Source organism: Oryza brachyantha, chromosome 5 (assembly GCF_000231095.2).
Source record: "Oryza brachyantha chromosome 5, ObraRS2, whole genome shotgun sequence".
NCBI classification, from domain to species: domain Eukaryota; kingdom Viridiplantae; phylum Streptophyta; class Magnoliopsida; order Poales; family Poaceae; genus Oryza; species Oryza brachyantha.
In genome coordinates, this window is record NC_023167.2 from 9,072,485 (window position 1) to 9,088,677 (window position 16,193).

General features: G+C 44.6%; 2 protein-coding genes across 3 annotated transcripts; both read left to right on the forward strand.

The window, feature by feature from the left end:
- Positions 1 to 286: 286 nt before the first annotated feature.
- LOC102709463 (protein SSUH2 homolog) lies at positions 287 to 5,579 on the forward strand. 2 transcript variants are annotated; one of them, XM_040524227.1, is made up of 7 exons: positions 287 to 465; positions 560 to 826; positions 906 to 984; positions 2,425 to 2,756; positions 3,502 to 3,643; positions 4,032 to 4,157; positions 4,985 to 5,579. In XM_040524227.1, exons 1-7 carry the CDS (start codon positions 390 to 392, stop codon positions 5,364 to 5,366), a joined length of 1,404 nt encoding a protein of 467 aa, XP_040380161.1. In that variant the 5' UTR covers positions 287 to 389; the 3' UTR covers positions 5,367 to 5,579. The 2 variants fall into 2 exon arrangements, with proteins under 2 accessions (XP_040380161.1, XP_040380162.1); XM_040524228.1 differs by having other exon boundaries at positions 288 to 465; positions 912 to 984.
- Positions 5,580 to 7,032: 1,453 nt separating this feature from the next.
- On the forward strand, positions 7,033 to 9,383 carry LOC121054428 (mucin-5AC-like). The gene is made up of 4 exons (XM_040523938.1): positions 7,033 to 7,255; positions 7,361 to 7,484; positions 7,592 to 7,724; positions 7,847 to 9,383. Exons 1-4 carry the CDS (start codon positions 7,033 to 7,035, stop codon positions 9,203 to 9,205), a joined length of 1,839 nt encoding a protein of 612 aa, XP_040379872.1. The 3' UTR covers positions 9,206 to 9,383.
- The last annotated feature ends 6,810 nt before the right edge of the window (positions 9,384 to 16,193 follow it).

The following is a 16,193-nucleotide window of genomic DNA, read 5'->3' on the forward strand; positions in this document are numbered from 1 at the left end:
CCACCAGGTATTAACGATATCATCCGTATCTGAATCCACGACTCACTATTTAAATCTAACTACATATCCATTGAATAATAGTTACAAACTCGTACTATATTCTCAATTTAAGCGAAGTCAGAGACCGTTAACACCTCCCAGCGCCCATCGCTTACCATGCACATGCAGCAGGCTCATGCATGCCAGCGGCCAACTGCCAAGCCCATCCAGCTGGCGAAGTGGTCCCCATCACATTGGACAGCGACGCCGATGTGGTTTCGACGGAAGGAGCAGGACTGACTTCTCCGGCCGGCCGAGGCTCCTTCCTTCGCGGCGAAGGCTTTTTGCAGGCCGTTATAATCCCAAATCAACCAACCAACCGTCCCCTCGCGTCGCCAGCAACTCCGACGATGACCGTGGAGGCGGAGCGCGACGGCGAGGAGCAGCGCCGCCCCCTCCTCTCCGCCGCCGCCTCGCCGCAGCCAGGTAGGCTCTCCGATCCCCGTTTCGGTTTCTCGCTTCCGAACCCGTCCCCGGCCTGTCTCGTGACCTCAGCCTCGTTGGGATCCCGTTCCTGCAGCGGCGGAGCACCCGCACCAGCACCAGCACCAGCAGCAGTACCAGTACCTGGGCCGGAGCAGCTCGTCGGCGCTGCGCGGAGGCGGCGGCGGCGGCGGCGCGGGCTGGAGCGTGGGGCCGGAGATCAGCGCCGCGGAGGTCAGGTCGGCCGCGTCGATCTCCTCCGCCAGCTACTACCCTCCGCCGCCCGCTGTCCACCACGACGTGTACCCGCCGGACATCCACCCCCCCTCCCCGTCGACTGCCCCTACACCTCCGCATCCTCACGGTGATTCAGCGTCGCCTACTCTTCTCATCTCTGTTCATTAGCTGGATTTGTGTGCGCTGTACCAACAGGCTGGTTTTAGCTGCAGGAGGATTAGCAATTGTTCCTCAAGGGCCGTATCCGTATGGCGGCGAATACCAGCCCTCTCATGATGGCAGAAGGTGAGCACTTCCAATCGAAATTGTGTATTGCTGCTAGGCCCGTCAACGAGAACCTGCTGCAGCATGATCATAGCGAGAATGGGCTGTGTGAAGTGTGAACATGGTAGGGAATTGGTGATCGAAGACTATGTACTTAACCCCAATGGGTACTATATATTCCCTTTGGTACCTCTTTACACCTTTCCATACCAAGTGCTTGAAAAGGTGCTTAGGGTAGCCAGCTAGTTGCCCAGATATCTTTCCATACCAATCGCACAGGAATGTGCCACATTTCGATTTGGTCTGGTAGTTGCCAGTTGTATAGTACCTACACAAATGGCATGGTCAGGCCACAAATAGTTTGACAATTTGCTTAGCTAATGTAGCTACTAAATTACACATTCTTCTATTGCAAGTACTGAGAATTTTTTCATGTTTGTGTTTAGGCCAGTTATTGTTGAAGTGGTCAAATAGTTCAGTGACCTTTCGAACCTCCAAGAACATCTGCTCTTATCGACGTAACTAATCTTGTCTTCAACTCCCATTATTTCACATGAATAACTATGAAAAGATAATGTCTGTGCCCATCAAATATGACATTAAAAATATCTGTTGGGCTGGCTCTCAGACAAAAGGGGAACACTTGGAAATGAGTGAATGAGAAATAATCACTGGGATGCAAAATATTTGACAAGATGCACCAGAAATATATTATTTCAATTGAGATGGACGGATCCTAGCTCTGAAATGCTGTTTTTTTTTCCGCATCTATCCTTCATGTGCAGCAGAGGGTTCAACAGAGAATGCTGGTTGCACCCACAAGCCAACCCAGAAATAACTTTCTTGATGCTAATAACCTCATATTCTTAGTACATCCGTGCCACAGCCGATATTCAAATCACAATCAATCTGTATTTCCAAACATTAATTATACAATTGTGCATTATGCTTAAGCATTTATCTTTCAACAGCACATGCATGCCTAATTTGTGACAGTACTAAAAATGCATGGCAACAGCTAAATTATTGTCTTTATATTAATCAACTTATGTAGCTGATTGCTATTTGGTTTGTCCTGTTGTCCCAAATCTCAGATAAAAGAAAAAAAAGTTCTACTCTTGGTCTGTTGTCTTGTGCAAATTTAAGGATGTGCCAGGAGGTTATTTGGGTTGTAACATGTAGTTGAGGGATAATGCATCTTCAAGGAAGAAAGCTCTATAGACGTAGAATATTTTTACTACCAGATTGTCAGACAGATAAAAAGGGATTGACAGTGTAATTACCAGTTTTAAACTAGCAGCTATAGTGATTTCCAATTTTTTTCTGATGGCAAGAGAAAAGAAACTATAACTTATCTGCCTATTGTTTCCCTTTTGTTCCTTTTTTTCTTTTGCAATGCTTCCTTTCCCAAGACTATACCAATTGTGAATTATTCACATGGAAATTGGAATATGCTGACAGGGATGTATTGGATGAGGTAGAGATCCGCCAGCTCCTTATTGATCATGTTGGGCACCGATGCTGCTGGGGAAGTAGGCCTGCTCGCACATGGAAAATCACCTCCATTGAGGATTGCAATGTGTATGTTGGAACTTTGGAAACTTTCATCGAGGAAAGGGATACTGTAACTAACAAGGAACCATATCAGGGTGGGAAAATAGATGGACGGGACAAGGGTCATGTGCTTGGAGTTTGGGAACTAGATCTGAGGTCTGAATTTCCTCTACTCTTTGTACCAGAAAAAGAAGTAATGGTCAAGATTCCTCATTCAGAAGTAATTGAAAAATGCTTAGGTACGATTTTTATTCTGTAGTACTCATTTAATCATAGTTTCTTTCGCAAATTGTGTAATTTCTGTATTTCCTAAGTACAACCATGGTGTTTCTTTGTTCTGTCATAGTTCATATCTTTTCTGCAAATATCCTTCTATGCATCAGCTAAACTTCTGAAATGTATTTCTCAGTCCCATCATATATCATCACCTTAATTCTTTTGTTTATGCTGTTACACCATTTTGCCATCATATACCACTTTGCCACCTATTTAAATTTGTAAATCCTTATTTTGCAATAAAAAGAAGAAATGATCCATTTATACTTATTGACTGATTGCTAATATGCTAAACCTAAATCCTAAAGAAAATTGCTGAAACATTTTTCCAGCTATAATCTTTGTCCTCTTACCTTTGTTGATCTCAATATTTGGGGACAGAGGATATTGTGTTAACTGACAGGATAGCAGAAAATAGGAGAATCTTTCTTGATCTCAATATTTGTGGACACAGGATGTTGTGTTAACTCACAGGAGAAAATAAAAATAGGAGATAGAGTTTCAATTGGCGTGGGCCATCTTAAAATTATTTGGAGTTTGGCTCCTTGAATATATTTTTCTTATCAAACACCTCAGCTTCCTCTGTTATACCGTAGTTGTTCTATTGTATCATGGTATATATGTTTCGCATGTTACATTTCATAATTTATTCATCATTGCCCTTTCTATTTTGAAGATTGTAGTTTTCTGAGCAAAATTTTCTCCTAGATTGCGAGGGGCGTGGAGAGATGCCATGTCCTACTTGCAATGCTGGTCAGGAGCACGGATTTTATAAGGCAAATCAGATGACCCGATGCAGCACATGTCATGGGAGGGGTTTACTCGCTCACCAAGATGGATCTGATACAGTGTTAGTCCTGCACTTCTGCTACTAACTTTTATTTCTTTAACTCTACATCTTGCAGTTCATATTAGCACAGAATATAGAGGCCACTATAGAAGCACATCCCACATTAATTGCCTAATTCTGGCTGCCTGTTTTATTTGAGTTTGTAAAATTGTGTGCATGTTAAGGAAGTATTATGGCATCTGTTCTTTGGTCCACTAGACATCTATTTGTGTTACATGTCAATGGTTGCTAGTTTATCAAAAAAAAAAAAATGGTTCATGCTGAATTACATAGAAATAGTACCCTAAGATTTGAATATACTTTCATATTTTTGAGATGTTTTGCATGTCCTGGTAAAAATATCTGACACTTTGTTGTAAATGCTCACCTTTGTATATCTTTGCAACAGATGCGGAATGTGTAGTGGTAAAGGAATGTTGCCTTGCATCGCATGTGGATCACGTGGCCTAGTAACATGCAAGACATGTATTGGCTATGGTTCCCTCCTTGCTAAAAGCACTGCTCATGTTCGATGGTAATTTGATTCTTTTTCTGGTGACGATGTTTCATTAGTGTTTACATTAAGAGGGTGTATACTGTATAGTAACAAGAAAAATAAAACCAAAACATCTGATGGCTGAAAGTAACTTATAATTGCTCTAATGCTTTATGTCATGATAACATGGTCTAACAGTTCAATAATGCTGAAATAATATCGTTAAAAAGTGTAGCAGAGAATTATTTGTTGTAGATCTTGTCAATTGATGCTTTAATTGTGAGCCTGGCCTATCGTATTAGTTTTATACTTTTCTTTTGGAGAGAAACGGGCTATCATATTAGTTTATTCATATTAAATACCTCATTGGTTAATGTTCTGGGAAATTATTTGTTAGTATTTCTCTTGCTGGGGGCTTTACAGTTGTATCTTGAAGCTACTAGTGTATCTCTAACTTATGAACGGCATAGTACGTATGGCTGGGTTCTTTTTGTTGATGCAAGATAAAAGATTATTTGATTTTTTTATAGCTTTTTAATAGTATAAACGATAAAATTAACTACTACTAGAAAATTGAAAATCTACTCTACACCGGTTAGATGATTAACTTCTATATGAAAACTTTTTGTAAAAGAATATACCATTTAGCAGTTCAGGAAGCGTGCCTCCTTTACGACTATTGTTGTCGGTGAGCTAGAGCTTATAACGTGATGATATGTGCATTACAGTTTGAAGGCACACCACTATGATAGCTACAGGGAATTTCTTTTATGCTTTTTCTTCATGTTTTGGGGCAAAAGTACTTCGAGAAGATTTTCAGTAATTACATGATGCCTTGATCTAACTTGCAATTCTTCTATTTCCAGGAGAACACTGTCAGCAAGAAAAGTGAGCGCAACTAGAGGAGCTGCCTCTGTGCCTGACGAAGTATTTCACAGAGCCCAAGGGGTTCAGCTATGCAACATACAGGCGTACCAATGCACTCCTGCATTCTTTGCCGATTCATACCAGCTCAACCAGTTCTCCTCAGAAGTTGTAGCTAGCCGTATTCCAGTCCCACCATCCGCGAGGGTCATTTCCGAGAGACACATCATCTCCGTTGTGCCTGTGATCCGTGTCACAATGTCTCGTCGCAAGCAATCTTTCAGCTTCTACGTCGTCGGCTACAGTAGGGATGTTTTCATAAGGGATTACCCTTCCAAGTTCTGCTGGGGCCTCTGCTGTTGCTTTGAATGGCTGCGTAACTAGTTATTTGTTCCCATGCGACATATTTTGAGTGTGCAGTATTTTCTTTTATATATTATACAAGCTGTGTATAAAGAGGATTGAAATAAGCATGACAACCATGTTATGCATTTTTATACTAGTACAGAAACTGTATCCGAATCTGGTGCTTCTGCCGTGTAGACCATAACTGCAACTACTGCTCGATGTGAATAAAATCAGTCATATTGTGATCAAGATATGGTTGTATTTTAACTTTTGAAAATATTCCAAATGAAATTTAGAAAAGAATTGGCTCAAAGCATAAAAAGGAACATACTACATCCGTTGTTTCAAAATAAGTATTTCTACTTTATTTAACAGAGATTAATGTTGTGAAGAAATGACTCTAGCGTCACTAATGGATGAGGTGGGAGGATAAGTGAGGATCGATGAAACACTACGGTAGTACTGGAAATACTTATATTGTGGTTTAAGATTTTATTTAAATCCTAAAATTACTTATATTTCGAAACATATACTAGAGTACAAATCTCTAAAATATGCATAATTTTATATTATTTTCCCATTTACTACTATTAAATATGTCCAGCAATTAACTATGAACGTCTTTACGGCAACTCATTTAACACATCATCCTAATGACGACTTCGTTTGACCCTACCTCTTCATTTCAATGGGATGATCATAGTAAACTTGCCTTAAATTTTACATAAATTTAAGCTGCTAAATGTATATGCGAGGAGTACCAACATAACATGAGAGGATATGCAGGTCATACAGTGTTGAATACAAGAAAAGGGCAGCAACAAAAATGATGTCAAAATTATTCAAATTTACTTTAAAATTTGAACGAAAAGTTTGTGCTCAATTACATTAAATAATGTATTATCATAATAATAATATTTATTCTTATAAAAATAAATATATTTCTAAAAAAGCACTGATGGTGCGGTAATGGGCTGCATAACTACATTCACTATGATTCAAAGCCTACATGCGGTATATCTTAATAATTGAAAACCATTTCTTGATCATTCTTAGGGGTTAGCGGTTGTGTGAGTTTAGTTTACATGTGTGTGTCTTCCATGTAATAGTAATATAAAATAAATTGATTTGTATTCAAACTAAACATCTTGCTAATTTTATTATCTACTTATTGACTTTTCGACTTTCCTTAATTATAATTTTTCATTTAGGTAGATTGTTGTTTGTATTGCAATTTTTTTAGCTAATTGTCATGTAAAAACATTTAATAAATAAAGAGGATGATATAGACGCACAAATGTGCGATATAAATATGCTAACTAATTTTTTAAAAAAGCATTTTGATTTTTTTTGTCACACCACGGCGGCGTGACCAAACCCTTGGCCACGTCCAGCACAATTCTTTTCAAGATGCGTAGGCGTCTTGCAATCACAGCAACAAGGCGTGGCTGAAAGGTTTAGAAACAAGTTACGGTATTATCTATTTCTAAACCCTTTTATAAAATGGCTCAGATTTAAAAAACAAGAAAAAATTTTTGAATACATCTGCTCAGAAATTTCATATTGGATTTTGGTCAGAATTTCAACAGCTTTCATATTTAACGCGCCGTCCTCCTCGAACGCCTCTTTCTCCTCTCATTTGCAAATAACCCGAACGCCGCGAGAAGAATCCATTGCGAGTTTGCGACATCGTGCGCCGGGAATGATGAAGCTCCACTGGGATCCGCACCCGGGGACGACGAAGAAGAAGCCGTCACCCTCGGCGTCGGCGTCGGCGTCGTCGCCGTCGTCGTCCTCCACGTCCGCTGTGGCGAAGCTTCTCATGCGCTGGCGCGGCCGGAGCGCTGCGGCTAAGGACGAGAGCATCGAGTTCTTCTCCACGCTACGGAACGGCGAGCCCGATCGAGGCGCCTCGGATCATGCCGGTGAGATTGCCCCCGCCATGAATCTTTCCTCGTTCTTGCAGTCGTCGAACACCTGTTCTTGCCTATGCGTCTGATGCTGAAAGACATCGAATTTCTGCAACGAAGGTCGGGGAGGAGCTCCTGAGGGGAGGGGAAAGGCGACGAGCGCCGCAGTGTCCGGCGCCGGCGCCGGCGACGGCGACGGCGAGCAGCTCCTGTCGACGGGAAAAGGGAAGCATGATTACGATTGGTATGGATGAATTGGTGGCGGCGCATTGGGGATGCAGACGTCGACATTTGGGTGAAAAAAATGGATCCTCTTTGTCTTACGTTCCGTTTTCCCGATGTGTGGTGCAGGCTTCTGACACCTCCAGCGACGCCACTCTGGTCGCCGGCGACGAGCGCCGCCGCAGGAGACCGGGTCGCCGCGGAGGCGCCGAGCCGGCTGGGAAGAGCTAGCTCGGCGTCATACGCGAAAGGCAATTCACGGGTACGTGTGCATGTTCTTGTGCCATTCCAGATCATTTATTTTCTCCCTCTTTTTTGTGCTCTCGATCTCGAAATGTAAATTATTCTTCGATCCGTTTTCTCTCCCGCGCAATTGCAACGCAGTTGCCGCCGACAGGGAGGGAGAACGGGATCCCGGCGTCGAGGCTGGCGAGGAGCACCTCGGCCTCGACGGCGTCGCAATTATCCGGTCGGCCTTCGTACGGGCGGACATTGTCGTCGGCGTCGGTGTCGTCGCTCAACACGGTGAGCAACGCGTCCGTGAGCTCCACGCCGCGGGGTTCGTCGTCGGCGACGAGCCCACGCACGCCGGCCACAGCGAGGAGCGCCCCGGCTGCTCGGTCCCGTCACAGGGACAGAACACAGGCGCTGCACGTTTTCGGCTCCGTCGCCGCTGGCAATCCCAACGCGTCGTTGGCGTCAAGGTCCAGACACCCGTCGACGGCGGCGCCGACGAGCGGGGCGGGCCCACGCGCGACACCCGGCGCCGCTGGCACGTCGAGCCCGAGGTCAACCACCGCGGCGTCTCAGCAACCCATTTCCGCGACCAGACGTGGCGCCATCTCCTTGGCACGTTCGGGGCCCACACGGCAGAGCACCGCAGGGTCAACGGCGCAGCCCGCATTTCCGCCGCGTGATGTCAACCTTGCGGCGGGAGCGTCCCGTGTCGCGCCGCCGCCCACCTCCAGCAGCAAGCCGAGGCCGTTGCCGGCGTCGGGGAAGCAGCGCAACGGCATGGCCGCGGCGAGCGCGGCTGCCCAGAGGTGGCGCCAGGCCCCGCCCACGGCGGCTACTGCCGTCGCCGGGAGGAACGCACGGAGAGAGGAGCCGGTAGCCCATGGATCATCACGAAACAGCGACAGCCGCCGGAAGAACGACGTAGCCAACACCAGCGCCGCCGCCCGCCGCACTGCTGAGCTCTCTAGCCCGCGCAGCACGATCGGTGGTTCTCCGGCGAGCACCGGCGGTCGGAACAAGTCGAGGGACACCGACGCGAAGCGCCGCCTATGGCAGGGAGCAGCGGCACGGCACCTCATCGCGGCGGCGGGCCGGGACAGTACTCCCACCCGCCGGAGCAGCCGCTCATCGGTGGCGACAAGAAGCCGCCTGGGGATCATGTCCGCCCTCTCCTCCGGTACCGACTCGATAACTCCCACAGGACGACGGTCCACGCCGGCGAAAGGCAGGCCGGCAGCCGCCGCCACGGACGCAGCCTCCCAGCGGGTCGCGGTGCCGGACGCGTTCCCGAGCACGCGGTACGACGCCATGCTGCTTCGGGAGGACCCCAGGAACCTGACGTGGCTGCACGGATGCGACGAAGACGACGAAGAGGTCGGCAGCGGAGGCCTTGTTGAGGCGTCGCTGGAGTCCTTCGACGTGCCGGCCGGGTTGAGCAGCACGGGGCTGCACGGCGGCGCGACTTTGAATTTTGGCGCCAATTTGGAACGGGGCCACGTGATTTAGGATGCTGTATGTTCTGTACAATATGTATATAGATTTTCCTCTTTTTTTTTTCGTTTGTGGAATGGGATTTTTTTTTTTTGGCATGATGGGGTGATCAAGGATTCTTGATGCCGATTGAGAATTGCTGACCAGAGTGCACAGTGGAGCTAGCCTGTCCGGTTGTAAAAATAAATAAATAAAGGGGGTGATTGTTTTATTTTATAAAAAAGTCAAATGATATATTTACAAATAAAAAATAATTTATGAATAAACTTATATATATATATTTTTAGCAATCTAAAACCCAAGATGGTGGAAAAACCTTAAAATCAACTCTAAATCTACAGACGAGAGTGCAATACTAGTTACCAATCTGGACTTCTTTGTTACCAAAATGGAAAATCAACTTCTGAATATGAATTCGGACTTAGATTAGGACTAGATTCATATCCAGTAGTTGCTTTTATAAAAAGGATAAAACTGCTATTACGCCATCTTCAATATGTCCATTCGCCCATATGGCATCCTAAAATTTGTATTCGCTAGAATAACACTCTCAAACAATTCAGCTTGCTAAATGAACATTTGGCCTCTTTGCTACATATAAAAATATGTGCATATATATTTGTATCAATGTTATGACCCAAATGTCCCTGGTTGACCATACTATAACAGGTGAGTTTGCTGGCAATTTTGCTAGAACGAGGAATTAAATGGAATGGTTTGACTTAAATCCGCGAACTAGTTATCCTATGAGATACTTTAGAACATGTTTGCAGGCTAATAATTTTAAATGCGACAGAGTGATTTAAAATTAAGAACTAATCAATACAATATTGAGCGAAAATCAGCAGCTAATCACTAAAAATACCAATGATAACATTTAAATAGTTTATATGGAGTAAAAATTTGCATCTCACTAAACAATATAAACAATATGGATAGTTCATTCAACGAGGCTACAACATCATGAAAAAAAATCAATACGAGGGGGCTGAGCCTAGGGCGGCTACGGGGACGAAGCCGTGCCGGCGGTGGCAGGGACGACTCAGCTCGCGGCGGGGCCGAGCCCACGCCGGCAGCCACGAACTCGCAGCGCAGCCGGCCGCCGCGCCCGACGACGTCGCAGGCCGTCGCGGTGGTGCATGGCGCCGGGGGCTTCCCACTCCTACGGGAACGGGGAGGGAGCAGGTGAGCGGGGGCGCAGCGGGAGAAGGCGGCGGCGGTGGCAGGGACGAAGCAGCCCGCGCCGGTGACGGAAGGGACGAAGAAGCCCGCGGCGGCGGCGGAGGAGGAGGCGGCCGGGACAAGCCCGCGCCGGCATTGGCAATGCCGAGCACGCGGCAGCGTGGACGGCGAGGTGCAGCCCGTGACGGCGGCCAGATCTGGTCGAGGCGGTGTCGCGAGATGTGGCGGCGGCGCGATGGGGGTGGCAGCGGCGGCGTGCTTCGGTGGCCGAGTCGGCGGATGGAGGCGCCGGCGCCGGTCTTGGGTGGAGAGCTTCGGCGTCGGGCTTGGGTGGATGTGGCGGAGACTGGGAGTGGATGGAGTTGTCCGTCCTATGACATGTGAAGGAATAGGAGGGTAGTTTCGTCCGTATTTTTACAATAATACCTGTAATGTCTTTACTTCATACTAGTATTGAACAAAATCTATTTTAGAGGTTGCTTCCTGTTTGAGAGTGGCATTCCAGCGAATACAAATTCTAGGATGGCATATAGGCGAATGCACATTTTAAAGATGGTATAATAGCAATTTTCTCTATAAAAAGAGTGTCTCTATTTGGGAGAGCTTAGTGCTCCGAGAAGTAGCAAAGATACGGGGAAAGTTAGTTTCCACTTATGCCATGATTTTTCTAGATTCTATAACTATAGATTTTGGATGAAAATTTTGATAATTTACGGGTGAAAATTTTGATAATTTAAGAGTCAGATTCTGGGATAAGATGAGAAGTTGTTGAGAGGCAAATACTTCATCTGTTTTATGTGGTAAAACTTATGTTTAAATACATCCATAGATCCATGCATAAGCCGTATATATGTGTCTAATTTAATAGTATCTATATCAATCTAAGTAAATATAGAAATTTTTATATTATAGAATAGAGAGTATTGAGCATCTATAACAATTAAGCTTTTGACTTATAATTCATTTTTTCGATGATATAGTTGTAAAATATCATAATTTTAGTAAGAATCTTAACTGTTTTAGAACAAAAGAACCTAATAAAATTTGTCAAAAGCTGTTGATAGGGCCATAGCATCGAGTAGACCCATCTGAGACGAGAGGTGAGATGTCATTGAGGTGGGGAATGAGTCCACTTTAGGTCCCTCAACTTATCATCTAGTCTGCTTTTCGTCCTTAGGCCGTAAAACCGGATACAAACGGTCGCTGAACTAGGCCGAAAAACAGATTAAACGATAAGTTAAGGGGTCTCAATTAGACTTATTCCTTGAGTGGTTCCGTGGTAGTGTCTCGTCTTTATGTGTTGGGTTGGGCTTGGGCCTAGGGGTAGAAATGGCTGGTCTGGATAGCTTCGGCTAACCTAGATGATCTTCAAGATGAATCATGTGGGCGTTGATGATATGTATCGAATTCAGAAATGAATTCAAATGATAATAGACTATACTCTTCGTCTGAGAAAAAAAAATCAACTTCTACTCGAAAGTTCGTTCTTTTTTTTTTGCAACGGAAAGAGTACTCGATTACATCCAGAAAAAAGGACTAGTTCATTACACTTACGAGATGTAATCAGCAGCTAGTTTAATCCAACTAACTAGGTTATCCCATGGTCATTCGTGTTTTTGTTTACAGGCCGAGGATCGAGATGGGTGACGTGTCCATGAGGATGGTAGTACACTGATATACTGTATACACGGTTGTTAAATTTAGGAGAGATTATTGATATTGAAAGCACATTTTCAGGGGCTAGCTACCAGACTTGAGAGCACATTTCTTCGACGGTTTTCTGCCCATATGCTATCATGTTTCGATAATTGGCATATGCATATGGTCGATTCATATTTGCTTCTGTATCTATATTCGATAAGTCTAAGGGGAGGGGAGATGAGCAAATGGCCAGAAGGAGAGGAAGGGAGGAGGGCCACATGGGGCTCCCGTTGAGCTCACGGTGGCAGTGACACCCAACAAGAATAGATCAGTGGTCGTCATATGCAACATCCCCTAGGCAACCTCTATGGTCATGGTTAGAGCATCAGGTTTCCCCAACTTTCTAGATTCATAGGAGTGATCATCAGAGTAGGTCCAGGAGTACAATGTGTGTTTGAGGGGCGGGAGGAGAGGAGGGGCATAGCATGGCTGGGCTAGATCTATATGTAACAACTTTAGGTAAAGATGGTTACTAACTCGTTGGATCAAGAGGTGCTTACTGAGCTCGTTATCGTCATAGCCAGATCCGAGGTCTTTCTCTTCCTCTCCATGTCCTCCAATCCCCACTACCACCATGTATTGAGCCTATGAGCTCTCTCTTCCTCTCGCCATCACGTTGCGCCACCTATTATCAGCCAATCTTCTCCACCATAACTCTTTTATCTCTTTCCTCACGCCAACACCAACGCACCATCGATCCAGCGAACCCACTCTCCCTACCTCCCTCTCCTTTTACTATCCTAACAAGCCATCACCGTCAACTCTTGCTACTCGAACTGAGCTCCTCTAATTGTTGTTTAGCCAAGCCTTCACCTTTCTCTATTGGCTATCACCTTCCCCATTGCACTATCCTCATTAACACCTCCCACCATTGACGTCGCGCCCATCCGATAAAATTGATTCCCTACTGCTCTCTTCCTCTTTGTCACACGTTGATGGGAGACAAAGAGGACCAAAGAAGAAGGTTCATGACGAGGAAGAGAGAGAGGTGAGGAAAAAGATGACTTACACGTGGGTCCCACTTTTTGTTGACTATGCCACATGGATGCTATGCTAGGAAAAAAAAGTCAGGTCAAGGTGCGATGGATACCACATAAGTAAAAAAACCCTTGCCTATAAAATTTAAGGGTTGGGTTTTACGTGGGATTTCATAAATTGTTAAGCTAAAAGTTAGTATAAGGTTAAACAAAGTTAAGACAAGACCAAAGCCCTTGGCCCATTGCTACCCGTAGGTATGACGTATATTTAGAGGGAGTTAAATCGCACTTACTCCAATGATAAATGGTTGGTGACTACTGCGCCGGCTAGTGCATGTTGGAGGCCTGTCAGTATGAGCTGCTTACAGGCCTTGGCCCAGTGCACACTGGGCTAAATTTCTAACGTATTTAGGGCGGCGTGGCCAGAGGGTGCCGAGGCCCAGATCCGCTCCTACACAGTGCTTATGAATATTAGCTCGGGTTATCACTCATCAACGGTTATAAGCTGACGGCTACATGCATATCTAAAAGGAGTCAATCTTCCAAGAATTTTAAGTACATGTAGTAAATAACAATTTTTTTAATCACAACCGTTGTTATAGTTTTGCCCCCAAAAAATTAACTGACACATTATTTTGAATAGATGACATGTGATTATAGGTAGAGGTTGTGTTGTTCCCTAGCGGAGCTTCCTACCGTAAGTTAAATTTGATAATCTAAGTATATGGTATGATTTATTGTCATAATTATACTATGGCATATTTTGTTAATCCTTAGCCCCACATGTACCTTTTTGCTAACCAAAGCAGACCATAAATGTGGCGGAGAAATCAGGTAAGGATACTCAGGTCCTGTTTGTTTTAGCCAGAAATTATTACTACTACTTCCTTTTCTTACCCGGCCAAAAAGCTATAGATTTCAAATAAGAGCACATCGACTAGGGCCCAACTATTGCTTTTTTTACTAATAGTTAGCAGGTGTCCTCGTAACTAATCTTATTTCGTTTAACTATTAGTAGATGACCTTCCCTTCTATCAATGTGATAGGAAATCCTACTACCATCGGCAAATCATAGGAGCTAATCCTCACCCGGGAGGGGCCCCGTGGAATAGGCGTACATGGAATTATGGGCCCCCTACTAGTAATTCACCGTCTCGCTCTTATGGGAAGACAGAAAGATTGGATTCGAAAACTGCCTCCTCAAGTGGAGTGCCCTCGGCGGCTAGGACACGTTGGGTACTATTTGTGGAAAGTGATGTCTTCTGTCCATGTTGCAGGCACTTTCAGGCCAAAGTGATCCTTTGCCATACTCCAAAACATTCTTGCATGGTCACATTCCACTAGAGCATGGAACAGGGTCTTCATCTCATGACCGCACAACGGGCAATTACTAGTCTCCTTCATGTGACGTCTTCTCATCTCCCCGCAGCTCGGGAGAGATGAAAGTCGGCCTTAGTGATCCGACGGTGCCGAGTGGAAGGGCCGTCGCTCAACGGATAAAAGTTACTCTAGGGATAACAGGTTGATCTTCCCCAAGAGTCCACATCGACGGGAAGTTTTGGCACCTCGATGTCGCCTCTTCGCCACCTGGAGCTATAGGTGGTTCCAAGGGTTGGGCTGTTCGCCCATTAATGCGGTATGTGAACTGGGTTCAGAACATCGTGAGACAATTCGGTCCATATCCGGTGTGGGCGTTAGAGCATTGAGAGGACCTTTCCCTAGTACGAGAGGACCGGGAAGGACGCACCTCTGGTGTATCAGTTATCGTGCCTACGGTAAACGCTGGGTAGCCAAGTGCGGAGAGGATAACTGCTGAAAGCATATAACTAGTAAGCCCGCCCCAAGATGAGTGAATAAATTTGCTTTGTCGAAATCCCTATAATGAGTAGCATTTGCTGTTGCCGAATAAACCAACTTTAGGATGGGATAAGATGCTCGATAAGGCATGAGGTTCAATATCATAACAGTTTCTTCGTTTTGATGGTACTTATAACAACGAATTGAGCATATATCTGTACATGCTGGTACGCGTGATTTAGTACTAGAGACACATTATTACCTAATGCTACTGATAATGTACTGTCTTTTATAGTTACAAACAACCTATGTTTCCATCTTTTTAAAGTTGTTTACTAGTTATCTGTCCGAGAAACAAAATATCACACAATTAAAGCCTGCAATGCACAGAACATAAGGCACATACATACCACTTTAGCACACTTTGCAGAACGGCATATTTTTTCGAAACGAGGTCCTCGGTAACAAGACATAAAGACTCCTTTTTTTCTTTTTTTTCATTTTCACACAAAATCAAAATGAAAACTGCACTAAAGGATAAACAAAGCAAAATCAACTGAAGTACTAAAAAAATGAATTGTATCAACATCTGGATTATATATCCAACTTTCAGGCATTAGGATACGTTTAAGGCGCGGATGATTATCATAAGAGATTCCCACCATATCAAAAGATTTGCGTTCTTGAAAATCATAACTTCTCCAAATCCAGAAGACAGAGGGGATTCTAGGATTATCCTTTTGGGCAAAGACTTTTATACATACTTCTTCTGGGTTATCTATACCATATTGTATTCTCGTAAGATGATATACACTAGCTACAGATCCACTGGGTGCAACGTCATAAGCATTCGTTTAATACGAGATCGCTTCACCCCTCGCGGTGCTTACACCTCTCGCCTATCGAAGTTCTGTTCAAAAACCTCGTACGAGAACTTGTATAGAGAAGGATTTCCCGCGGCGCAGCAGTTCTTCCATACCAACTTAGCTGCCCGGCGCTGCTATTGGCATAACAATTGGAGATTTCTATTGAGGCTAAACTTATCTGCCTTTCCTGGTACTTCAAAGTCGAATGCCACTGCTGCTACATACAGGAGAAGACAGATTTTTTGCTAGAGGACGGATGTTCAACAAGGACAAGGTCATCGCAAAGAAAAAAAGCTAGAGGTGAGTGAGCCTACGACCACCAATTGCTTATCTCCTATTACCAATTGTAGCAGACTTGGATCTTTGATGGTTATGGGGGTATCCAAAGTACAAACTTGATGGTTGTTTGTTATCCCAACCATTCTTCCTAGCCCTGATACCAATCAAGAAAGGGCTAATTTCTAACAAAGTTTTTCTCTT

What these genes read in the sequence shown, in the direction of transcription:
- LOC102709463 (XM_040524227.1), top strand. Translation starts at nt 390, where the DNA reads ATGACCGTGGAGGCGGAGCGCGACGGCGAGGAGCAGCGCCGCCCCCTC. An exon ending in CCCTCTCATGATGGCAGAAG is followed by an intron (nt 985 to 2,424) that starts GTGAGCACTTCC and finishes ATATGCTGACAG; the next exon opens with GGATGTATTGGATGAGGTAG. An exon ending in AGCACTGCTCATGTTCGATG is followed by an intron (nt 4,158 to 4,984) that starts GTAATTTGATTC and finishes TTCTATTTCCAG; the next exon opens with GAGAACACTGTCAGCAAGAA.
- LOC121054428 (XM_040523938.1), top strand. Translation starts at nt 7,033, where the DNA reads ATGATGAAGCTCCACTGGGATCCGCACCCGGGGACGACGAAGAAGAAG. An exon ending in AGGCGCCTCGGATCATGCCG is followed by an intron (nt 7,256 to 7,360) that starts GTGAGATTGCCC and finishes TCTGCAACGAAG; the next exon opens with GTCGGGGAGGAGCTCCTGAG. An exon ending in ACGCGAAAGGCAATTCACGG is followed by an intron (nt 7,725 to 7,846) that starts GTACGTGTGCAT and finishes ATTGCAACGCAG; the next exon opens with TTGCCGCCGACAGGGAGGGA.